The sequence below is a fragment of the Papilio xuthus genome, unplaced genomic scaffold (genome assembly GCF_000836235.2).
Source record: "Papilio xuthus unplaced genomic scaffold, Pxut_1.1 DF827870.1, whole genome shotgun sequence".
NCBI classification, from domain to species: Eukaryota; Metazoa; Arthropoda; class Insecta; order Lepidoptera; family Papilionidae; genus Papilio; species Papilio xuthus.
Genome location: NW_013530779.1, coordinates 1,237,056 through 1,264,448, shown reverse-complemented (window position 1 = coordinate 1,264,448; position 27,393 = coordinate 1,237,056). Strand labels below are relative to the sequence as shown.

General features: G+C 33.1%; 3 protein-coding genes across 4 annotated transcripts; 2 read left to right on the top strand and 1 right to left on the bottom strand.

The window, feature by feature from the left end:
* Window positions 1–930: 930 nt before the first annotated feature.
* LOC106115283 (putative ferric-chelate reductase 1 homolog) lies at window positions 931–20,611 on the top strand. The gene is made up of 13 exons (XM_013308629.1): window positions 931–1,210; window positions 12,357–12,458; window positions 12,847–13,026; window positions 13,466–13,638; window positions 14,441–14,591; window positions 15,085–15,559; window positions 15,751–15,922; window positions 16,349–16,406; window positions 16,649–16,802; window positions 17,287–17,379; window positions 17,942–18,054; window positions 18,561–18,680; window positions 19,302–20,611. Exons 2-13 carry the CDS (start codon window positions 12,363–12,365, stop codon window positions 19,428–19,430), a joined length of 1,914 nt encoding a protein of 637 aa, XP_013164083.1. The 5' UTR covers window positions 931–1,210; window positions 12,357–12,362; the 3' UTR covers window positions 19,431–20,611.
* DNApol-epsilon58 (DNA polymerase epsilon subunit 2) lies at window positions 20,603–22,311 on the bottom strand. Its single transcript, XM_013308630.1, has one exon. It carries the CDS (start codon window positions 22,216–22,218, stop codon window positions 20,641–20,643), a length of 1,578 nt encoding a protein of 525 aa, XP_013164084.1. The 5' UTR covers window positions 22,219–22,311; the 3' UTR covers window positions 20,603–20,640.
* A 356-nt stretch (window positions 22,312–22,667) lies between these two features.
* On the top strand, window positions 22,668–26,217 carry LOC106115238 (uncharacterized). Of its 2 annotated transcripts, none has more exons than XM_013308563.1 (6): window positions 22,668–22,794; window positions 22,879–22,928; window positions 23,573–23,731; window positions 24,324–24,443; window positions 24,830–24,967; window positions 25,991–26,217. In XM_013308563.1, exons 1-6 carry the CDS (start codon window positions 22,735–22,737, stop codon window positions 26,199–26,201), a joined length of 738 nt encoding a protein of 245 aa, XP_013164017.1. In that variant the 5' UTR covers window positions 22,668–22,734; the 3' UTR covers window positions 26,202–26,217. The 2 variants fall into 2 exon arrangements, with proteins under 2 accessions (XP_013164017.1, XP_013164018.1); XM_013308564.1 differs by having other exon boundaries at window positions 22,669–22,794; window positions 22,891–22,928.
* Window positions 26,218–27,393: the final 1,176 nt, after the last annotated feature.

Below are 27,393 nucleotides of genomic sequence, written 5' to 3'. Positions count from 1 at the left end.
AATTATTATGAAAACATCGACACATAAATTCTCTTGCTCACAGGAAATTTCTGCATAATGGCAACTCACGAACAATCTGGAATTTATTTTTAAGACGGGCGTCATTTTCTCTCTGCTACGTCACAGCTTTAAAGAGACAAAGCTTTTCTATTATTTTTTGGGAAAACAAGCATTTTATCCAAATCATCATCCACCTTAATGGATACATGGTTGATTTGTTTTGGTATTAATATATTAAAATTGTGTTTCATAAAATAATAAAAACCTTTTGCATAAAAAATAAAAATATCGCGGTTTCATTCACAATAATCTTTATTACTGAAATTTGGTTATAAAAGTATATTTTTTAAAATAAAATTTATTAAAAAAGAAAATTTTTAGTTGTTGTTTAAAAATGGAATATTCGCCACAATGAATATAATTTGGTCAACCTACGAAACTTTTGCATAGCACTTCCTCTCGGTGTTAACGTTTTAGGTCCCCCACGGACGTAACGATCGGAACGAATTCAAAAATCGTTACTTTCTATGTAGTCATTTTTTTTAAATGTACCTAGTGGTAAAATAAATGCAAAGTAATTCGAATATTGATAAACTCTAGAGCAGACATTCCCAAATATTTTTCAAAATTTCACTGTTTTGGTTGAATTTCCAGCTTTTGACACAAAACACAATCAACTTTTGGCTTTATTTACCTCTATCTTATGCCGTGTCTTCTGAGAACCCTTAGGAGTCACCAGTACTACTTTGGGAATCACCGCTATGGAACAAATCATAAAACTTTTTTTATTAAATCTGAGATTAAATAAAATCGTACCGTATGTGGGGAACTTAATTCTGAGTCACCGCTTGCCTGATTGGCTGTTTCGCACGACGCTAGTTTGTCTTTGGTTTCTTCGCGCTACTTTAGTTGTGGTTTATAATTCAAAGAGGACGGTGTGTCATGGCAGCTTAAAAATTAATTCCGGAGTTTGACAAACTTTCTAACATTTAAAAAGTTTATAAAAAATTATTTTCGTGAATAGAAAATCGGTATAAAATATACTTTTATGTTGATATTTTAATTGTCTTATTTTCTGTGGTATTTTAATTTACATTCCAATTGTGTCGTGTGAAAAGTTTGTTTTTAAGAATTGTTTTGAATTGTGTTTAGAAACTTACACACGTTGTATTGGATTTGAGAACTACTACGCCCGTTAAACCGGTTTTTGGTAAGTACACTACAAGTAATAGCAATCTACAACAGAGCCGTATAAATGTGAACTCGAAGCCATTTTTAATTTTTATTTCCAATAAGATTTATAGGTCATTGTAACAATCTATTTAATCATTATTAACTTTATTTAAATATTTACAAAAATCTAGACTTTGAAAACTAAAATTAAAACGTAAAATTAACTGTTACATCGACCTTTTTTACTAACCTGTTCATATTTTTGCTGCAAAAGCAATTATTGTGAAAGTATGCCATTGAATAGTGATAAACCTTCAAATTAATTCAAACAAATCTTTTAAATGAGGATAATAAAAGTTACATTAAAATTGTCTAGAATGAAAATTGTTTACCGACAACCTGTTAGTCAGAGTTACTGCGAATTTTAAAAACAAACTAAATGATAACTCTATTTGTCATCGATATCATATTGTGGTACTGAGATGGTTTTTCATTGTCGAAATACTTGTATAAAAACATATTGTCACCTTTTACATTCCTTTTAAAATAAAAGAGACAACAATATCTCTTAATACAACGATGTAGGCGAATTTCACAGATAAGTCGAAGTTTGTGACAACAGGAAAATCTTGCTAAAAAATAAATGCCCTCCATGGCTTCCTCTTCCGTTATATTGTTGCACACCTTGTTTTTACAAAAAACTTACGTTCGTTGTTTTCTTTATAGTTAAATCGTAGATTACGATTCATTCATAACAAACTTTTTGATTGACCGTCGCAAAAAGGTTAATTATATGAATTTTGTTCTGTAAATAAATTAAAGTAAAACGGTTTTCAAACTGGCCACATTGAAAGGACGCCATGTAAATCTCATTTTATTTTCCTGCGAGTTTTCACCTAACGAATCTTTTAGTTTTCTTTGTTGTTTTTAAAATGAAAGGGATAACTATATTTTTTACCAGTATTTCTATTTCGGTCATACGCGTTTTCTCGGAAATAACGAGTCTAGTATTTTATATTTGTTGTGCAATCACGGTATTGCCCAAGAGATACTGAGACGATGTGGACAATTATTAATTTACGTTCTACCAATTAATTTTTTCGTTATCAACGACCTACTTTAATTGACGATAGAAGGGGATATCACCAAGTTTAGCAGTGATTTAAAAAAGAAACTTATTGGCCATCCCAAAAGTCATAAAATAAAAAGCTAAAATGATATTCTATTTTCAAAAAGGGGTAGTTTGAGATTTGGGTAAATTGATTAGACGACACGATAGCCGTTGTCGAAAAACGAATTTTTGAACAAAAAACATTTCCTTATTTTATTCTTCAATTCAGGCAGTATTTTTAATACATCTTATTCTCACATAAAAAGATATAAAAGTAGCTAGTAAAGTAAAATACTAAAACGAATCACTTTAGCAGTCTCGATTTGATTTTTTTTCTATTTAACTGGACAGACAAAAACCTAAAGTCGATAGTAAAGCATGAAGGTCTTGGTTGTCAAGGATTTCGCGCGCCAACGCTAGTTGACACGTCACTGACACTGTTTTTGGCGGGAACAATGGCGGCGGAGTTAAATAGTTTCTTATGTATCTTAGAATTAAAAAGTTTAATAGGATTTTTAATGATTTCTATTACTTCTCCGCGATATAATTATTATATACGTTCAAACTGTTAAGACAAATTTAGATATGACGATAAAATTGGTAAATTCCTTACTTTTTTGACGGTATAACAAAATATCTTTATTTTACAATATCATTTATTATGTTGGTTTTTCAGACAAAAATCCCTGTACAAAACAAATTGTTATCTCTCTTGTCGATATGTTGTCGTAATTATACGGGATTTTAAACACAAATTGACCTGTAGGATTTGTATATTTCTATATTCGTCTTGTTTATTCTTGCTAAATAGCTATCTGAAAAACGATATAACAGCAATTTGAATGAGAAATTAAATTACGTGAATATAATTTGTGCTAACAAGTTTCTACGGATAATAGATCTCATTGCAATTTGATACACTGAAGAATATACTGAGGATACATTTTATAGGTTAGGAACAATACATTCAGGAAACCTAAGATAGACTGACTGTACCTATTCTCTGATACAATATCCACATCCATTTAATATCTCCCATTTATAATACTTTAAGTTATGTTAGGAAGAAAAACCGACACTGCCGGTATATCGGCGACACACTAGCCTTATTAAAATGTCAACATGTCCCCTCACTAATCGATCTGACACTTGACTTGGTAACACTTGATTCTAACTAATATTGTCTAAAAGAAGTAAGATTTATTGCATCTTTAATTAAGTAACCAATAACTTTTCAACGGCAGTGTACAAAATGAGTTTTTTTTGTTCCTAATATGACCAATTCATTACAAGACCTCTAATTGAACAATTAGCCCAAAATCCTTGGTTTGTAAATACTAAACTGAGATAAACAGTCCTCAGTTCCCTGGTGATATCATCAAGGTGTCGATGACACCGCGCCATTGTTGTGCGTTACGGTACTTGAATGTACACTTCTGCACGAAAATGTCATGTAAACAAATAAAAAATAACATAAATTTTAATGATTGTACTTTACGATTGTTCTTAAAAGATTGAAGCGAATGAATTAAACTACGCTGCTGTTTTAACTTAAAAATGTCTTAAAATTGATTTTTATACAACTCATAAGAAACAGTAAAATGGTCGGGTCGACAAACTTTTTTATACTAATCGGTGACAAATTTATAGAAATCTTAAAAAAAAATTAAAAACAAAAAGAAATCGCAACGCTACTTCTTTACACACTTAAATTGTCAACATAAAAATATTGTTAACACTTTTGTACATGACTGTACTTTATTAGTAGAGACCTTCATTTCGATTCGTTCAACACGCGGTTTTCCCCATACATCACGGCTGAGAGCGTTCTATAATTATGATATGTGAATTACGCGGGAAATTCTTTTCTCAGTATATTATTACAACAACAAAAGGTCAGTGACTTTTTTATAAATAGACAATCGGTCAACTAATTAATCTAAAACATACTAATAACAATCTAAATTTCTACCAAAAGGTTTTTCTTTACTTTAAATAGCGTTTTACAGCATTTAATTCTGATATCTACAGCATAAAAGTGTTATTCCACAGATTAAAAAAGTAATTTTTTGTAGTTTAAACAGGTACAAGGATTTTCGTGATTTTCTTTGTTGAAGTGATTTTTTGTAAAAATAGATATCTAGAGAAAGTAGGTACAGTCAGGGCCCTTTGCGGTGTTCTATTTACAGAAAAATTGCCATATTCCTTGAAACGAGAGAAACTCTGCCCCTTTTTACAAAATAACCAATTAGGTAGCAGTGTGTTGTGCAAAAGATATCGTTATTCTAAAAACAATTACCGTTTGTTCTAAGACCGAAATCTATGTATAACACATACACACAACCCCGTCTTTATCTTTAAAAAACAGAGGTAACAACATATTTCAAAGAGGGATTTTGATCTTAGAAACCCATTTTTTTTCCATCGCCGCGCTCGTCGCTAAATTTGTGTCCGTTGCCATGTTTAAATATAAAACTACGTTATATTTTAATTATTTACATAAGTTTAACAATAACAAAGGTATAAGTTATTCTCAAGTTATAAAAACACATTCCTGTATGAAGATCTTGAATGATTTAAGTCGTGGGAGAGAATTGTTATCGTATTAAACAAAAGATCGTACGGAAGTTTTATAGTTAAATATACCCGTGCGAAATAATGAAAAAAAAATGTATATAACGTTTTGCCTTAAAGGTAGTATGACTCATAAAAGGTATGAAAATTCGTTACAAATATTTTCGTCTCATGATCAATTTGTTCGTTACTATAAACAAAATATTTAATTCTATTTATCACTGCTGGAATCATTTTTACTCTCATAACTTTTTATAACCGCTTATCCGTTTTAAGAAACATATCGTTAGCTCATTTTCTTCAATGAGAATGAAAGGGATGAGAATATACTTAATACGAGAGTTTCCGAGAGTTAAATTCAACCAAATATACATCCACATTCATAAAAGTTCCAAAAGATAAAACTTAAAGGGTGTTTCTTTTTTTCAAACGGATCTGCATTGTATAAAATTGTGTCGTAATAGTATTACAAAAACGGATTAATCAGTATGATTCAGGTGATAAATCCCATCTAATTTATCCATTGTTCTAAAACAATTGAATTGTATGAAAACCACTATTAAGAGTATCGGCATTATATAAGTATTTTGTCTCTTATTCCCCATGTACATTTAAAGTTAAATTCTTTTTTCTCTTAGAACATAAGTTGTTGATTTTTTAAATATAAAATTGACCTCACGAGTTTGTCAACAGTACTGATAATTTAAATAGAACAGTCAGATCGAATATGACGTTCTTCTTTGAACACAATCGAAGAGCTTCATTGACACGAGAAACTAGAACTTGTTGTTAAAAATTACAAGGCAATTTTACATCATCAACCTGGCCTTATCCCTATGGAGGGTCGGCACTGTGTACATACAGTCCTCCATACATCTCTATCAGCCGTCATATCTGAATCTATCCTCTTTCTACACATATCCTCTTTCACACAGTCATTCCAAACTTTTTTTGGTCTTCCTCTACCTTTGTAGCCATCATTCAATCTCATTACTTTTTACTTATATAGTCGTCATCCCTTAATTACAAGTAAATTTTACATACTAAAGGGATCTAGATAAATGTTGAATAAAACTGTTCTGCGGTACTCAAGAATACTGCCAGCAATAAAAAACCCATTCACAAAGATCGAACCTTGAACTTCAAGGTGGACGGGTCTAAGCGGCCATTATTACGTCGCATTGTGCCCACAACGTAATTATGTATAAAAAAAAAACCTTTAATGGTTGACAATGACAATATTCTAAACGCAATGGAATTTAGAGGTAACTTTTTTAAAAGCAATAGAATAGCAAATTTACAAAATTTTTCTTATATTATAAATGCGAATATATGGATGGATTGATGGATGGATATTTATTATAAGGTATCTCTAGATCGGCTCTGGATCTCGCAGAAATTTATCATAGATGTAGAACACATAGGTTAAATACGTTTTGTTTTTAATTCTCTGCGGACGGAGTCTCAGGCAACAGCTAGTGAGTGAGTGAGTGATACATTTTTTTTATCATGAGGTGGCAAACGAGCGAGCGGCAACCTGAAATCGCTGAAATAGCGAGGTGACCGTTGCCCATAGACCTTGCCTAACTTTAATCGACGGAGGAAAGGATGCACAGAAAGAAAATATTTCCATCTATCCTCTCATCCGGAAAGTCCATTTCCACTTCCCATCCTCTTCTTATAAGAAAAAGGGTGGGAAGGGAAAGATGACTAAATTAGGCCTCCGGGACGCACACTCATCAGACGAAACGCAGAATTGCTTCCACTTGACGCCTGTCTTCTGTGTGGTCGTGGTATTTCACCGGGCGAGCCGGGACAATTCGTGCGAAGATGTTAAAGCGGGCTCTACCACTGTTAAATACATGTGTTACGGCAATGGATTGTCATGGAAATAGTGTTAGTATTACAACTAGCATACACGTAAATATGCGTGTAGTTGTGAAGAAATGTTAGCCGTGCGAGTAGTACGCATTGCAATCTGTAGCCTTGTACTTTCTCCTCGAATTGTTTATGCAAATGCTTGAATGCTTTGCGTAATGTTGACGTTGTTTGGACAACGGAACAACAAACAGTTGAAAATATAATCTACTGATCTGATATGGTAAATCAGATTTAATAATCTGACGCTATATAGCTAAAAGGGAAACTAAAGTACATATAGTACCACGACTCCTACGACGTAGAATATTTTTCATATCGTCTCACCTGTCTGTTTTAACGCCCTGTATTTAAGTTTATAGGAAATACTACCTGTCGCCTGCGACTCCGTCCTCGCGAATTTAAAAAAAAATGTTATATGTGTGAGAAATTTACTCAGAATCTGTTTAGCCTTTCCGGAGATATCTTCAAACAAACATCCCTCCATCCGTTCATGTAAACATTTTTATTAGTAAGATTAATTTAAAATTCAGCTTTCTTTTCAATCAATACCGTAACTGAGAAAAGGTTTAATAGGAACATTTCAAAAAGAAAAAGTCGCGAGTACAAGTTTTATACACCCTGTATCGACTTAATTATTTATTGTGAATTTTCTAGTATATCCTCTGTTATAATGAATGCTTTAACATCGCGTGTATTTCGAAGAAACATTTCTATTTTGTAATTAATGTATGTACCCCAATTCAGGTCAGGCCAATGGTAACGGTAACTAAAACAACCCTTAAATAATCTTAGATCGTTTTATAAAGGGCGACTTACTTTAGTTTCGGTGTTAAATATATTTCTTTTGCACGCCATACTCATAAACCTTAAGAGCTAACGAAATAGGTTGGATTTAAAGAGGTTATATGTGTCTGTTCTATTGCGATTTAAATGGCTTTTTTTTTAGAATAAATAGCTTTTAAAAATTGGCCAGTATGATATTTTGACAACCTACTAATTTTGTTTTTAAAAACAAGAGATAACAATGTGTTTTTGTGCCACGATTTATTATTTTCCTTTCAATCCTATATTTACACAACCTTCGAATTATTTGTAGATTTTTCTTGCACAGAATTGGTAATGTTTTTACAAACATATAAATCTACTAAAAAAACTCGTAGGTTTTCTATTACATAGTTAAATGTAAAAGTGAAAGGAAAACAGATTTCAAAGTAAATACAACTTTCCAAAGGCTGTCTACAAACGGAAATTTTGTCTTTGATGATTTGTGATGTACAGATAATAATAGACAGGAGATTATAAACCAAACATCAGCTCAAAAAAATCTGCTCCTTGTTGAATTTAGGTAGTTTAGTTTGCCACTTGTAACCTATAGCAGTTCTTCAGAACTATTTGACCCGGTGGGCGTAAGTCAAACTAAATTATAACAGCTCACTAACGCCCCTCTGTGAACGTCAAAAATTGTCACAAGCTTTTCGTACTGTAGTCATGTTTTATTTTTCTTTTATGCCATCTTGTATATCCAAGTCAGTTTTACCTATTTCATGACGGAACTTACCTCGAGAGCAGCACTTTGTATTAGCCCAGATAAGCTTATGACTATGAGTGTTATTGCTTAAAATATTGAAAGGAAAGTGCTTCTAATGTCCTCTCTATAACTCTTAAATTACATCAAATTTCGTTAAGAATTGAAAAAAATTGGTAAACGAGCAATTAAGCGCTTATTTACGTTCTTAAGAATCTTTACCATGGAAGTATTTATTTATATTACCTCATACAAATAATATAGGTCGTCGAACTATGAATAAAATTGGCAAAACTTTATTTTTTTACAAAATTTTCCTTGTAGTGTTTTCCTCATATATTGCGGCGATTTATTATCTACTATCAATTCCCGTTAATCGCGCGGAATTAAAAAAAAACTAGTACTAAATATAGCCTGTCACCCGTGGATAGTGTAGCTTGTGGACAATGAACTGTTTTTTCGATTCTGTTCAGTAGTTTCGCAGCCTATTCAATGTAAATAAAGAAACAAACAATCCAATCTTTCCCCTTTATAATATTGTTATAGATAAATAGTTTAATTGACATATACTACGCATTGTGTTCTTGAACGTGATTTCTTTATATAAAATTAGAGGAAATTTAAATTTTAGGCTTCGGGGAAATCCCTCCATTGGAACGCATATTAAATCACGTTGATATTCTTAGATTGTGTACCGAATACATAATTTCAACTCTATGTTCCTACAAATACAATCGTATTTAGTTTGCAAGCGATGGAATCATTCAGATTTTATTAGACGCCGTCTGCCAAGAGTAAGTTGATTGTTTTTGATTTCTTCATCAAGGTCTGGTAATAAATATTACGTCATAAGCTATTAACACAAGTAATAAAAACCTTATAAATGCATTTTATGTTATTTACGCCAGAAATCCATCCATTCAACGATACATTTGCATTTTTAATATTAGTAAGACGTACTGTACTTTTACAATCGATCCGCGAAGTCAATGCACCCACATGCAACTCATGACATAGTTTAATTTAGTACTATCATAGCTAAAACACACTAGCAGTGCATTAGTCAAATCAATAAAGAATCTGTGGTCCAGTTGAAATCTTCTAAAAAATCTAAAACTTCTACTTAGCTAAGGTTATGAAGTTATTATGGTAAATAAGAAATAACAAAAAAATCAGATATAAGAAAATCATAGCAAATATTTTCAGTGTCTGATAACCACCACTTTTTATTTTTTTTAATTTGAATGTACAGTCAAACAAGTATCAGAGCCTTTCAGAGAGGCGCTGCTATCGTAGATCGTTTTGTCAGAAAATATGTAAAACCAACATGGAAATAGAAAATGGCATAAAAGAAAAAGAAGTACAGTTACAGTACTAGAACGATCTTGCTTTTGACGTTGACAGCTGGTGAGCTGTCATAATTTAGTTTCAATTAAGTCCACCCGGTCAGATATCCTTGTCGATCTATACTTTAAAACTATTAATATAATATATAATCAAGATTATTAACCTCTTTCTTTACTATATAACCTCACAATGTAAACGTAAATCATTCAAACCACGTATCGACCTCATTCCGTTCGACAGGTTTAACAATTAAGTCGAGTCCACAGTTGGTTATTTCGACTAACATGAATAGAATTTTAACTATGTCCTTAAAACAAACTGGTTGTTGGCTTTGTTGACTTTATACGGTATAGAACAGATAACGTACAGTTTCTGTATCTAATCAACTTTAGAGTCGGATTTCCTCTCCTTTAAAACACATCAACAGTCTTATTTCCTTTGAGGAAGAAAAGAAAAATTAAATCAAAAACAAGTAAAACATTATAAATTGCAAATACCCGATAAATTAAGCAAAATTTAATTGAAAAAAAATGATGTGTTTTAATAAAAGATTATCGCAGCTATTTTTGACTGTACAGTCAGGGAATTTCGCGGTGTTCCACTAACAGAAAAATTGTCTTTTTTTCCTTGCAGCGAGACAAACTCCGCACTTTCTTATAAAATAACCAGTAAGGTAACAATAAGTTGTGCAAATAATAAAAAGTATTTAGACGTGTACGTCTAACATATCTTCTTTTGTACAAACACACTAAAAAGCTGCTTCCTTGGTTTAAGAAACATTCAAACGTCTGTCGCGTTTAATGTGAAATCGTCAGTTTCCCTGATTGTACATATATTGTAAAGGTTAGTAAGTCATAAACCTTGGATCTATATCGAGTAATGAAGGCGCGCACTGCTATTTAGAAAACTGTTGTAACCGTATTTCAATTGCAAATACCCAATCAATTAAAATTCGACATAATCTTTGACTTCCAAAGAACAGGACCTATGAATTATATACCTCTGTCAAATAAAAAGTAATAATAAGTTCTAAACTTGCTTGTGTGCTCGTTTATGTGATTTAGAGTCACTATACGTTCGTATACGTTTCAATTTGACGTATATGTCAGCATGACATGTGCCCGTGTGACATTATCTCACTCATCGCGGAAAATAGCAGAATTTATTTAGTACAACAGTTTGCTTAGTCCGTTTCTCTATAGTCAAAGATTAAAACGAATAAACGACATTCCTTTTAAATCCGGACTAATGATTAATAGCGGAAGTACAGTGACCGTGAAAAGTGTTACATATCTTATTCGTAATTAATATTTCAAAAGCGCAAGGCTACAGGTAATTTTGAAGGTAAAGTTTTGGTTGGTCAGAATCGTTTGAATGTATTTAACAAATATTATAATTTAGTTTCTTGAAGTAGTTAAAAGTTCTTTCGATATGAACAAATTCAATGTTTGTACACATTATTTTTTTATATCGAATAAGGTAGCGCTTGGGCACATTAGTCACTATTTTTATACCTTTTAAAAGGTCTGTTTTATAGGATACTTTGTTTACTTATGTAAACAAGTAATAAATAAAAGATAACGTTATTTAAAATCAACAATTTCCCGCCAATTAAGTCGTCAACATGTTACAAAATAATGAAGCATAAAAAATACTCGGTAACGCTTCGGTGGCTAACTGTACTTCTTATATAAATACACTAACATACTCGTTCCTTTTCACACGTATTAAAAACACTGGCAGTAAAGAAATTGGTTTTGACAATTTAATATTTTCGATTGTAAGTTGGCTGCGATGGTATGATCATGTATGGAGGAGTCAGCCAGGATAGGTCGGTAATTTGGAACTACAACTTTCCCTCTAGGTCGCAGATCCAAAGGTAGACGCAAAACGAGATGGAAAGATGTAGTCGAAGACATGAGTGAGTACCACGGATTGGTAAAGCTGCCCCCACCTTGTGGAGTGTGCAAGCTAGACTGAGAGACAGATTTTAAACCAAGAAAGACCTTGTGATCGACAGACTTATGTCATCTCAACAAAGCTAGGACTGTCAGAAGGCCCTGAAAGAATTACGAATATCATTATCCCTGTCATTGTCTTTGACAAAACAGAGACAACACTATATTCTAAACGGGATTTTAGTCTCAGAAATCCGCGATTACTTGTACATTGGAACTTAGGATAGATTAGACTTCAAATACTGGAAAAAATGTCTCTATGTACCATTTCCTCAATTAAACGTTTTGACAAATTCAGTTCAATTGACATTGTGCAAGTTTAGTCATGACTTAGTATTCCAAAGCGTCAGTAACGACCTTAAAATGTCTACCGTTCACTTATCCAACTTCCTTATGTCTTATTTATCCGTATACAAGTCTTTTCACCCGGCTGCACGCGTATTTTGTACTTTTGCAACCGCGACTTGTGAAATCTAGTCACCCTGAAGGAGAGTTTTTGGTGACTTCCGTCCTAACTGTTGTATAAAAGATTTAAACTGATTTTGATGATTATGGTCTCTTTTGATTCGTATTTTTTTCGTAGTTGCATACAGTCAGTCGGATTTCTTGGTTCTTTAATTAAGAAATCTTACTCTTAATCTTAGAATAAAGGTTCCTGATGAAATTTGGCATAGATGTAGAACATAGTCTGGAAGAACACATAGGTATTAAGTGTTTCATGCGCAAACGAATTCACGGGCGATAACTAGTAGCGTTATAATCTAACTTATTTCTATCTTTTTTTCAGATTAAAATGCTACCAAGAAAAAGAAGTATGAATACGTTTATATTGACGGTGTTTCTTCTTATCAAGTACTCAGAACAGTACGGCTCGGGAGCACCTCCTATGGTAAGATAATAGCGCTATTTTCAAATTGCACAGTCAGCTCCATAAATATTCACAAAGCTTTAGAAACTTCTATAGGGCTTGGATTTCATGTAATAATGTTCGGAAGCATGTGATCAGTTATGTGGATATTTATTTATGCAGCTGACTGTACTTGCGTAAGGTGCACCAGAAACTGACCTCTATAAATGGATAGGTGATTGCTTGAAAATGACAGTTCTTACTTAGTTCCTATCACCATCAGCGCCAAAATGTAAATCAAATAGACACAAAATACTACATCTTACAACCAGTCCATTTATAGAGGTCACTGGAACCAGGTATTATAACTGGTACAGTCAGACAGTTTTTTTTTAAGTAACAAAAAAGTTTTTAATACATTTTTTTCCAGGCATGTGTAGACCAGACGCCGCGTCACTCTGGTATACCGGCTCAGTCTTCGGTACCCCCTTATGCGATTTATACTTCATCTCAAGTCCGGCAAGGTGATGTCCTCAATGTAACTATCGGCAGCGCGTTAGGTGCACCTGTAACTATAGGAGGATTTATATTACAAGCCAGACAAGTTCAGGTAACTATCACATAAGAAAAGAAAAAAAAATCTGTGGAGACTACAATTCTTTTAAACATATGAATGTGGAAGAGACTAGAGTTATTGACTTATTAACAGCTCACTAAACATCCCCTCTAAGAGGCTCGAAGTCTACCCTAAGTTAACTATGACTAAGCCATAGTCAACCAAGATGGCGAAGTGCGGGTTGACTTTATACATTTTTGAATTTCTTCGCTGCTATGTGTAGGTTGCATCACTATGTTTTCCATCACCGTTAGAACATCTGATAAATGTAAATTTGTAGATCCAAAATTCACATTGGTAGATGGCAGGATTCTAACCCAGGACCGGCTGATTGCTTAACCTTTGAGCCATTGACACTTTACATATGTCAAGATTTATAATCGCGAGTGTTGTATAAAAATTGCAAATGAAATTAATATTTAATATTTCCTAGAATCCAGATACGATAGTGGGTACTTTCACAAAAGTTCCGAACACAGAAATCACACAGATAATAAGCTGCCGAGGTTATAACGACTCTGTAACACACACCAATCCTGAATCTAAGCCAGAGCTAACATTTCAATGGAAGGCACCTGATGATTACTTAGGAGGGATATTCTTTAGGTGAGAAAATCTTACTCTTCTATTACTTATTACTTACTATTATCTTTAATATTTAAATGCGAATGTTTAGATGGATAGATGTTTGTTTCAAATTATCTCGACAACGGCTGTATGGATCTCTTTAAAATTTGGCATACATATAGAATATAGCCTGGAAGAAGACATAGGCTACTAATTAAGTTTGTTATTACGTGCGGACGGAGTCACGGGCGACAGCTAATCAGTAATAAATGTGTTAAATTTGATTAAATACTCTAATCTCAATAATTATTATATTAACACTTTCAATGCCATACATTAGCCCCGCGAGTTCACTTTAGTAAGAAAGCCTTAGTGGTATCATTATCATCAGCTCGCTATATGTCCCAACCGAGGGGCTCGGAGCCTACCCTAAATGAGTGGTATTGAATTTTAATTTTTAGGGTAGGTAGGTAAGGAACCTCATAGGAAAAAAACGGAACCCTTATAGGATCACTTTCTTTTTTTTATTTTTTTTTAAATGTAAAATATTAGCAGATTTTTTTTGGAAATTTACAAATATTTCTTTTACCATTCCAACTAAGCTATAGGCTTGTGCAAGGATATGGTTTACAATAGTCGAATGGCGGGATTCGAACCCCCGACCTCGTGATCGGAAATCCGTATCCTTAACCATTAGGCTATTGACGCTTTATTTTTCTAATCGAGACTGTCAGGTTTATATGTGATGAATAATATAACAGATTTCCTTTATCAAGAACTTATACTAATATTCATTCCTATTTAAATAACAGTTAAATAATTCAAACGTATATTTGAACAGGGCAACTGTAGCACAGAACTATGCGATGTTCTGGAAGAACGTTGAATCACCTGTGGTGGAAGTGGTGACTCGTGATACTGTGATCACCACCACACAACCACCCGTCACCACAACACCAGCAACAGCACCAGCTCCCACCACACAAACTAATGTAAGCACAATTTTTAGTCATTCAATTTACAACAATCACAGAATTATTTACTTACTTGAGGAGTTTGATAAATGTGCACTCTTTTATTATAAGGGAACGAGTGAATTTGATGGAAGAGGAGACGTATAGTAACTTCTTCTCTTCTGTCCATTAAAGGTAGGCAACGCATCTGCAATTGCAGATGATTATGGGTAGCGGTTGCTTCGCCATTTCAACGAATTCAAGGGCAGCTTCCTTGTTTGCCAATCTTACTAATATTATAAATGCGAGTGTATGGATGGATTTTTGTTAGAAGGTATCTCTAGAACTACTGCATAGATCTCGGTAAAATTTGGCATTGATATGGATGGAACAACAGATAGGCTATTAATTAAGTTTTTTTAAGAACGTGCAAACGGAGTCGCGGGCAACAGCTAGTTATATATGAAAAAGAATCTAATATTTATTATGTCTGCAAAAAATATTTATTATTTTTAATTTTTCTGTATTCCAGAGAAAAACAACAACAGCGAAACCCGATATAATATACCAAGGTTGCGAAGATACTAAATTGTGCTTCGGCGTGCCTCAGAATTGTATAAAAAGTGGCAACTGCAAAGCTATAGTCGCTGTTTTTGTTGCTGGCGACACTTACACATTCGAAATACAAGGCACAGATAATCCTAAATACGTCGCCGCAGGATTGAGCACAGATAATAAAATGGGTGACGACAGTGCCATGGAATGTATACGAAATGACAACGGCAGAGTGTCATTATTTACTTCTTGGACTTATCCTAAAGCGGAACCTTATGTACGAAGATCGGATTCTCCTCAAGATATTGTGCAATTACTAGAATCTTCTATAATAGATGGAAAATTGTACTGCAAGTTTAGAAGGGACACTGTCTCTACTGTAATGGGACAGACATTCGATTTGGCGAATAATAAATATAATTTGATGGTTGTCTCCGGTGATAGTATGAAAGGTTAGTATTTTTATTTTTTATTTAGTCCTCTTATAGATGTAGGGCTTCTTACATTAAATATTTTACGGTAAAGTTTATAAAAATACCATATTTAGTTTTCACTAAAATTTGACAACCCTATTATCTCTAGAATGTTCTTTCCTTCTCTATCTCTTTCTTTGTATCTAGCTCTCTCTTTCTATATCTTCCAGAGGCAGACCGCGTGGGTTTCCACTCCCTCGCATTCGAGTCTACAGGCACTCCGCTCGCTCTGGCCACAGTGGGTGCTCCTGCTGCCGCCAGCAAGCTGCTCATCAAGCTGCACGGCAGCTTCATGCTGCTCGCCTGGCTGGGTAGTGCCTCCATTGGTATACTACTTGCTAGGTCAGTTAATTGTAGTATAATACAAGTTATACGCCTTTTGAATATAAATAGCAAAAACTTTACAGTATTCACGCCAATATGCCCTTTAAATAAAAATAGCAATTATTTGTACAGTACTGTATTTGCGATGGTACCCCTTTCAAATATAAATAGCAATTACTTTACAGTTTTTGCAACAGCGCGCCTTCTAAATAAAAATAGCAATTAAATTATCGTATTCACGACGATACGCCTTACAAATATAAATAACAATTACTTAGTAAACCATGACGTGACGATAATATGTGTAGATTTCATTCTATAGCCGGATTGTCCGATATTTAAAAAATTGTTATTTAAATTCTACCCCTTTCTGGCGGTAGTTATTTTTTTTTTCTTTTTTTAATTTAAAACGTTACTTTTAATTCGTTTTCCTTTTCATTACAGGTATTTCAGACAAACATGGGTAGGAAAACAATTAGGCGGCAAAGACATCTGGTTTGCTGTAAGTATTAATAAGATATAATATTTTTTTAATGTATTTAATTACATACTAAATGTACACTAAGAAACAACATTAAACGACTCTGAATACCTTTACAAGACTTAACTTTTAAAACATACTGTATCATAAATTTTACAGCACCTGTATCGTAACTTTTCGAACAACCTATATCTAAACTTTTAGAACACCTATATCTTGTCTTTTAGAACATCCTATATGTTATTTTTAAATCTACCCACCAGTACCACCGTATCCTGATGGTGTTGACGTGGCTGCTGACGATGTTGGGCTTCATCCTCATCCTGGTGGAAGTGGGAGGCTGGTCTTCAGCGGGAGGCAACCCTCACGCCATCACAGGCATAATCACTGTCATACTATGCTTTATACAGCCGATAGGTACGTAACATCCTGTAACGACTTTTGTACCAACATTTTCAAAAATGTTTCATTCTATAAAGTAATCAATGATTTATTTAAAAAAATACCATTTTATATGTAGTCCATATTAAAACGTCACATTTGACACTTCAAAATCAAATAACATAACCTTGTAACGGCGGGCATGAAATATTTAATATTTTGAAAATAGAACTGCACAATTGTCGATTACATACCTGTTGTTCTCGTCAGACGTCGTTACAATATTACGTCAGTCAACTCTTTCTTTTTAAAAACTATGGATGTTACAAAATAATATACGAAAAAAAATCCCGCGAAAACACAATAAACTGTCATGTCTTTAATGACGTCACACCTTGTTGTAGAATAGAATCATATCGCTATGTTTTTGTTGTACTAAATTTTGAACTATAAAATAATCAACAATAGTGCTGTTTTACGTGACTGCTGATATTTGAAAAGAACTATACATGTATTACAGGTGCATACTTCAGACCGCACCCTGGCACCAAGAAACGACCAATTTTCAACTGGATGCATTGGTTCTTTGGTAACTCCGCCCATATACTCGGCAGTGAGTATACTAAATATTACCTATAATTCTTACTAATATTATAAATGTTTGTATGGATGGATTTTTGGAAGAAATCTCTAGAACAGCTGCATGGATCTCGCTCTTGGCATAGATATAGAACAATCTAGAACTCGTAGGCTGCTAATTAAGTTTTTTCTTAATTCCACGCAGACATAGTCGCGGGCAAAAGCTAACCTATAATTTTTTTAATATTATATTATCAGATTTTTTAATTTAAAAATATTTCTTGTACCATTCCAAGTAAGCTGTAGTCTTGTATTTAGAGGAAGATTGTGCTAGGATTAGGAGTTTTACAAGAGTCGAAAGACGAGTCTCGAACTCTCGACCACGTGATCGGAAATCCGTACCCTTAACCATTAGGCTATTGGGGCTCTATAAATTATTAAAAAAAATTCTAGTCACTCAGAATTTAAAACCACTTTATTTAGAAACTAAAATAAATAAAGTCCGGGAAACTTATTTGGCCTGATAAAGTACCTTTTAAATGCTGTATAATTGAAATACGAATAAAGTTGTAAATATACATAAAACCATATTCCAGTTGTGACCATATTCCTCGCGGTATATCTACAAAAAGCTGAGCTACCGATATGGAGCGTGTACATACTCGCTGCTTTCGTCGCTTTCCATGTCATCATGCATATCATACTATCGGTAAGTAATACAAACATACATACACAACTCATCCAAAGCCATACACAAAAATTTGTAATGCGGTATTTTGGTAGCCATTTTAATATTGCGATTGATTAAAGGAATAATGGTGCTGTATAGACTAGAAATAAACCTATCTTATAAGCCTTCATTAACTGCTGTACTCAGAGGTCTCTTTAGTGGAGCTTTAAATGCTTGGAGTTACTCTAGGATCTACTATTGTTGATATTTAAAAGGATTCAAATAATTTAATGCTCATATCGACTCATTAAATACCTAAACAGTCGATTAAATTTATCATATTAACTGTTGGTTTCTGAAACTAAAAAGTTTTTATAAAACATATCCTCATCCCTGAGATTTGGATCTCAGAAACCCACAGAAAATCTACTCGAATGTATTAGTTATGATGTAACAACTGTAAATAGTAGTAAAAGTATCAAAATGAATCAATCCTAGTAGACTATTAGCAGTAGATAGGATTAGCAATTGGTTTATGTCATCAGTTGACTGTGTGCGTGTCGGAGGGACGCATCAGCAACGGTCGAGTCAACTCATTCCCCATGAAGGATATGATGGGTCAGCCCAGACAGCTCGCGCATGTTGACCGCAGCACTGACGCACCGGTGAGTCATACACACGCATACATTTAGTCTTTTACTCAATTAATCGTACACTCATACACTTACAAACTTAGTATTACACTCATACATCTAAATGATGTCTAAATACTAATTGCTGATATATGACTTACATACCTTCATATACTTAGTCATGCACTCATACATTTAGTCGTAACTCACACACTTAATGGTACACTCATACACTTAGTAATACTCTCATACATATAGTCATACACTAATACATTTAGTCGTACACTCATACAGCTAGTCATACACTCATACAATAATATATTTAAACACTTGGCAATACACTCACACACTTAGCCATACAAGTTTACACACTTGTCCCAGAGTGGCTGTTATGCTATTAAAAATACTTAAACGTACAAAATAACACTGGAGACATAACTATAATTTTTTTTATAATATTTAAGCCCTATAAAATGTGTGTATTGTGTTTTTATTTTGCTTAATGGACTAGATATTAATGCAGCTTAGTAATGCTTGCTTTAGTATTATAAATATTTATTTTGCAATTGCATAAATCACCCATCATTAAATTTATCTTAGGCCTAACTTTATTGAGGGGTATTAAGTCAGTAATTTTATTTTTTTTCTTTCCAGTTCTCCAGTTTCAGAAGACAAGTGCTAAGTATCTATGTACCAATTATTCTAATAATAGTAGTAGCTATGATCTGTTTGGTTGCTTTGGCCCCTATCGCTGACACTTATAATAATATTGCCGGAGTTTGATTTTGACTTTGAATATTTGACTGTAGATATAAAACATTTTAATTCATGACACTTTAAAAATCTTAGTGTGGGTTTCCACTGACGAAATACTTGTATTATATAAGATTTTTTATGGAGTTGATTTTCATAAAACAAAAACCTTACAATTAGCGACGATATTTTTTTTAATAAGAGTAATTTGTTATGCAATTATGCATTCAGGCTTTAGGTAAGACAATTTATTTGCTATCCTCTTTATACGTTTTTAATTTAATCTCTAGGTATATAAACTTTACATTTAAAAAGAGTCCTACAGAAAACATAGTATGAAAAAAAAGAAAAAGTTAAAGCCAATAAGTATGAAGTCAATATTAATGATTTTGTTACATTTTTCATTTAACAATTTTTTTTATGTCAAATAATTTTGGTACATGCATTGTAACAAGCTACAAAACGCATGGACCAAAGATTTGGTCACCATTCGTTTATGATACAAAATTCTTAGGGTTCCTCGAAAGAAAAAAAACGGAACTCTTATAGGATCACTTTGTTATCCATCCGTCTGTCAAGACACTTTTTCTCAGTCACGTGTGAAGGTATCAAGCTGGAATTTATTTTTTATTTGTACAAAAATAATTCTCATTTATTATAATTCGAGCTTATTATAGATTCTAGTAAGTGCACATTTTTTTTTATTTAAGGATACTTTGAATTTTTCCCTATTTATCATCATCAGAGGCACTACAGCGGTGGGTGTACCTTGGCCTTGGCCTTTTGGCTTTTTGTTTCTAGCCATTTACACTATAGAAGAAGGAAAAGCAGCGGTAATTTAGAAAAAATTGTAAAATTAAAATTGATCTTTCATATATTATAATAATGAAATAAAAGGGACAAACAGATAATTTTTAGAAAAAAAAAACTATGTCTAAATACTAATTGCTGATATAATCTACATGCATTTTTCTTTAAACACTAAAAATATTTCAAATAATGGTTTTGGCATTGTATCACATATTCTGTGATGTAAAATCTGTTATTTATACATTTTATATTAGTATGTAAGTCGTTGAAACTTGATATTATGTACTTTTATTTATTATATACACTTTTATAGTATGTAAGAATCACATAACTAAAATCATGGTACTATCTTTTCAATATTAAATTGATGTAAATATAGAATAAATAAAAAAATAACTAGACATAGCAGTTTTATTTATTAAATACGTCATTATGTGTCTTCTTTAGGTATTTGAGAATCTTCAACAGTCTTCGTAAAAGGTATGTACACTTTAAATGAATATTCAGTTCTCGGAAAAGATCCAGGATTAACGACTTGACAGTTTTGATAAGATCTTGTATATGGTTGAAAATGATCAGCAACGACTACTAAATCTGGCATTGGATATAAACTTAATGCATCTGCATGTTTCCAATAAAGAGGTTGTATAGCCAACGACAAAGGTGATAGTGTACATTGACTTAACAAAGTCTTTGTTAAATGGTCTGGAATATCCCCAGTTTCCGGGAAGTGAATTGAATTTCTACACATTTTTGTAACCAAATCCTGTCTTAGAATAACAATTTCTTGCGTACAGTACTGTATTCTACACGGATTTGTCGTAAATATTACTGAATCACCTAATTTCTGTCTGATTTCTTTCGTTATTGAACTAGGAATGGGTGGCCTCGGTAAAATATTGGCTGCAGCGGGATCACTTCTTCCAGGTACGAATATAAATTTACATGTCTCTCTTAATTTATTAAATGGATATAAAACATCAGCTAGATTATTTAGTGCGGCTCTAAGTTGTATACTATGTTCAAAACCGTAGGGACATGATAGAAATTCACCCATAAATACAATAGCTATCGGCGGGAAGTCATTGTATCCGGTAAATAAAGTTTTTAATTTCGATATAACTTTAAGATTATCAAACCAAACATCAGATAAAAATACAAACATACCATCTTCATTTTCCTGTTCCAATTTCAATAGATTCTGTGAATTCTTTAATAATGTTTTTGATTTCCCACCAAATGTATTTAAACTTCCGAAATACGGCAATGAAGTTGCTCTACTTTCCGATGGAGGTAAAACAAGGCCCATGACATGTAGAACTTTGTCATCGTAATAACCTTCAGCAAGTACAAAACTGCTCTCCGTAAATAATCCGGAATGATATCTTGTTTGACTCATATCTAATAGAATACTGCCCGTAGGATCTTCTAGGTAAAACTTTCCTTCAGTTAATTGTGTTAGAAAACCAAGTACAATAACATCATTGATTCTACTTGATGAACTAAGTAATACTTCGATTTTACGTAATTGAAAACGATTTTCACTTTCCATAGAAGGCAATGTTTCTTTGGCAAAGAGTTTATTCCTTATAGTTCTTTGCCAAATTATTGTATATCTATCTAATAACATTTGTGCTTTCCATTTAGGTTCAGGGTACAAATTGTTTTTTGCACCAACATCCTTTAAAAATTTCTTTCTTTCATTATCGTAAGATATTTTGGGGATATTAAATGCATCAATAATATTTATAACAGTCTCACTTTCTTCTAAGCCTAAGGATAAACACTCTTTGTAGGCTACTTCTAAATGTTGTTTTTCTAATACAGGTTGTGAAAGACATTGATGTAAAAGATGTGCCGTAAGTTTGTCAATCATTTTCTGTCGTTCCTGCGGCGTTAAAGCAATAAGTTGCTCCGCAACAAAAGTACTCGCCTCTCTTCGAATTGTAAATCCACTAAGTTTAAAGGCATTATTAACTTCCACACGCACTTGTTGTAAATCACCCATGATGAATTACTTGTTACATAAAACGAAAAAAACTGAATCATTAAATATATTAGCAAAAAATTATTTATAATTGAATACAGTTGACAGGCATTATTTATTTTACTTTTAAATCGATCAAAATATAAAAACTAGAAAACGCCCGCCAAATAATGACACTGACATGTGACAGTTGATGTGGTGTAGGTTTTTAAATTTTTTGAATAGTTTGACATAGAGTACGTACTAAGGTCTATGTTTGAAAGTAAATTATGTAACAAATAAATAGAAAATTATAATTCTGTTGTATTCTTATAGCCTTAGTGAAATTTATTAATAATAATTTGATTAAACACATTAAATCACCGCAAAACAACGTTAGAGTACGCTATAATTAATTTGCTCTATATCTCTGAATCAGTTTGTCAATTTGTCATTCGCATTTACGTCATTGAATTTACCGAAAATTGTTTTTATATAAAAACTTTATATTTTCATATGAAAAATTATTTTGAAAATACTTTTCATTGAGTTACATGTATGTTATTATATAATAAATGCTTGTCGCTTAATCTAAACTTACTTAAACGGCAAATATCTGTTAGTACATTTCGTAAAATAAAAATCTTTCATAATATTTATTTTATTTATGATAAAATAACCGATTCTTTAACATTTTTTAAGAAACAAATAAAGAAGATGGACAGTTTACGACATTTTCAAACATTTGCGTGGTAAGCTTTGTAATTTTCATATATTATTCATAATTGCAGTATTTTAAGTTTTTCTATTAATATAAACCAGTTAACAGTTAAAATTTGCCAGCGGTCAATTTATATTTGCAATATTGTGTAATAATAGAATAAGGAAAAACCATATAAAACAGATAAATCTTGCATCAAGATTAAAACATTCTTATAATAAAGACAACAATATAGCTTTGCAAAAGCAGTTTGAAAGTATGTAACTTTTAAAACGAAATCATTACTTTTTTGTTCCCCTGCTCATCTGCCCCTTCTCTCAGAAAAAATCACATCTTTTTCATTCTTATAATTTGTATGTTAACATGTAATAATTTGTGTCAAGTAGTGTCAATAACTCAGCATGTTCAGTACATTATTCTGACCACTAACTGAAATACAATGACTAATTTTTAAAGTAAGACATAAACACAATGCTAAATACTGTTGAACCTGGATAAGAGAAAAAAGTATCCTTTTGAATTCTTTCTAATCAAGGTTCAATTATAACATATTCATTCAATGAGTTTATATTATGTTTTATTATATCCATTAAATATCAACATAAAGGAAAGTTATAGGGTGTGCTTACTAAATTGTTATACAATATTACATTAGTTTTATCAAACAATCCGCAGGTGTAAACCGGATTGGTGCTACCCAAGTATGGGTAAAGAAACAAATGAACTATTAAGGCAATGCACAGATCTGCCTGCGGTCAAACTATCAGATGATGTTGAGGAGATTATAAAGAAGAGCAAAGCATTCCCAATACCATTTCCTATTGAGACAGTCAGGTAATTTATATCATCAGCTTACCTACCCTAAGTTAGGGGTTATTAGGCCATAGTCAACTATGCTGGCCCAGTGCTAGTTGACTTTGCACATATCTTTGAATTTCTTTACAGATATATGAAAGTTGCATCACAATGATTTCCTTCACCATAATAATTTTGGATATATGTACATATGTAAATTGAAATCAAAAAACACATTGGTACATGGCAGGATTTGAACCCAGGACCTGCAAGATTACAAGTCAAGTGCTTAACCCCGAGTCACCAAGGGTAATTTATATGCAAAGTTTAAATAGACTTGTTCAGGGGTGACAAACCTTTAAGTATCAATGTCTTATTTTTATGAAGAAATCTACTTACTTTTTTTCCATAGTGAATAATGAATTTTTGTAGGCATTATTTTGAAAAATTGATGAAAGATCAGCATACCAATGTAATTTTTATATTTATTGAGCTTCAGTTCTTGAATGTTATGGATTTCTTTAAGTTTATAAAGAAATTGTTCAATTTTTATGCTATAATTAAATAACATAAACCTTATATCTCAACACTCCATGTAGTCTTAGTATGTGTTATATTGTTTTTTACACAGATTAGAAAAATTACAAGTACGGAGGTCTATTGAGAAATTGAAGAGAAATATAGTCTCTACTTACCCACTTATACATGAGAGAGTTTTGCTTCTTATGACGCATTTTCTTATATATAAAAGGTAAGATCACATAAAAACGTGGATAAGTGACATGCAAAGAAGATATTTTCTTGCTTATAGAAGTGTTTCTCTAACCTGAGTTTCTTGCTGCCGGAGTTAGTCTATTGGGACCTGATGAGGTCTTCGCTTATGGAGGTTTCACACTATTTCTCAGCAATCCTCTCTATATATATATATTTCTAGATAACTATTAGCAATATGTGTGTTCTCATGTGTTCTTCCAGACTTTGTTGTCTATGCCAAATTTCAGCGAGTTCCATGCAGCCTTTTTAGTGATAGCTTCTAACATCCATCCATACATCAAAACATTAGCATATATAATATTAGTAAGTGTTTCTTATGAGAAAAATAAAGATCTTTAAATCTATATTTAATTTAATTTTCAGAGAGTTTGGTACAAGTATTGACAAATTGCTATACAAAGAAATGACAGTGCCGGAGCTTATTGATAGAATATTGAAGAAACGAGCTATCACGTTCATGGGCAGACATGATACGTACAAACTTATCACCGGAGAAGAAGGGTGAGTTGACTTATGTAATACTAGCTGTAGTCTGCGACACCGTCTGTGCGTAATTAAAATAAAACTTAATTAATAGCCTATGTGTTCTTCCAGACTATGCTTTAATGTAATCCATTAAGTCGTTTTGGAGATACCTTTAAATAAACATTCATCTATCCATCTAAACATTCACATTTATAATATTCGTAAGATTTTTATGATTACCAGAAAAAAAATAACATTACCCTTTGGTACTGATCAAATTTAAGAAATAAAAAATGCTGGTCCCTTGATTAAAAAAAATATATTTTTTTATTATTGGTCGATGGTAATAAATATATCCGTATGTACACACAAAGATAATGCTTTGAATAATAGTTTTCGCACATTCTATAGAGGCTGGAAATACATTTATCCATTCCCTCATTCATTTCATTCCGCTTCAACCTAGACATTTTCATTAATAAAATGACTTGTAGTATATTGTCTGTGAAAACCATTATGACCATAATTTTACAGGATTAAAAATAAATCAATTTGTTTTAACTTTTTATCAACTTAGTTTAATATCAGCAAGACCATGACTAGCTCTTATTTTGCGAGGGAGCAGGACATGGATTTAGTCCAGTCAACCCAACTCTCCGAAGAATCCTAACAAACCCATGGTCTTGGTGATCTCTGTGAGATATTTTACCCTGTAATCTGCACTGCCAGGCAATACAGTATCCCGTGGACCATTCATCATGCATGCACTGCTGGCTATAATACCTTTTTTTTTAAGATCAAAAGGTGGCAAACGAGCGAACGACCACCTGAAATCGCTGGAATGGCGAAGTGACCGCTGCCCACAGACATACGCAATTGCATATGCGTTGCCTACCTTGAATCGACGGAGGAGAGGATGCACAGAAAGAAAATATCTTCCCTTTCCATGCATCCTCTCTTCCGGAAAGTCCACTTCCACTTCCCATCTTTTCCTTATAAAGAAAAGGATGGGAAGGGAAAAAAGGAAGACCTATATTATAATATAATTTTTGTATACAGTCATGGTGGTTGGGAAACAATAGGAACGTTACAGCAAAAGCCACCGTTAGTGTTAGAGAATTGTCTAAGCTATGATGAGATGAAACTTGCCTCTATGGTATATGTCAGTGGATATACAGAGTGCATCAATGATGGTGAAAGAAAGAACTCCGGAGTTGTTCAAGAAGAGAATGCAGAAGAAGATGCTATAATTATAGGTAAGTTAGTGTAATCAGTGTCCGTGTGGAACTAGAAAAAAAATTATGAATAGCCTATGTGTTCTTCCAGACTATGTTCTATATGTATGCCAAATTTCATTAAGATATCTCCGGAACAGCCGCTGAGCTGTCCCGGAGATTCTTTCTAACAAACATCCATCTATATAAACATTTGCATTTATAATATTAGTAAGATTATATTTAGTAAGTCATCTTAGTAACCTTTAGTGTCTTGTTAACCTTTTGACAGCCATTTTGATATAAATAGATTAGAGGTAAATTCCCAGACTTGGCGTCTGTAAAGCAAATTCATATGTGTACCCTAATGATATTATTTAAATTATTCACCAATAATATTAAATCAATTCACCAAGATTTTTTTTTTAATTTCATTTCTGTAATTTTAGGGTTCCGTAGGAAGAAAACGGAACCCTTATAGAATCACTTTGTTGTCAGTCCGTCTGTCTGTCAAGACTCTTTTTTATATTAATATAAGTAGTATTTTCGAGACTTTTTTCTTGCGACGCTAATACGACATGATGTTATAAGTTTGACGTGTCTGTGTGTCTGCCTATAGCATCGTACCTCCTGAACGAATGAATCTGTAGGTGACCTCCTACATATTCCCAAACGCAACAGTCACACATACACACACATACATCACACGCATACTACAACACTCACACATAAACACGGGTGCATGACGAGTGGTCGACGTCACGTCGATTTGTTGACCTCTGATTGGCAAATTCGAATTGCAACGCACAGCTGAGCGGGGGTCACTGACCGGTTTTGCATACGCGCAAAACGACAGTGGAGTTCCGCAGCGCCCGCGACATACCACGCTTTCGATTACGCAACTTGTTACTTTGTTATCCGAATTTGTGCATTTCTCTTTCTCCTACTTGTATTCTTCTTCTCAGTGTTGTACTCTCCTTCTTATTATTTGTTGTGGACTGTGAGTGATAATAAACTGTGTTGTGAATATAACTGTGCCTCATTTCACCTGTCGCCGCACTCACCCTTCACATCATCATCACTCGCACCTTCCCACACAGGAGGTGACACCACGTCATCCCCTTCCCCTTCATTGGTGACCCCGAGGAGCACTAAGATGAGCAACACCGAAGACGAATTCCAGGAGGCACGGATTTTGCAAAATGAACCTTCTGCCCATGTATGTAAGGTTGGAATTCGCATACCACC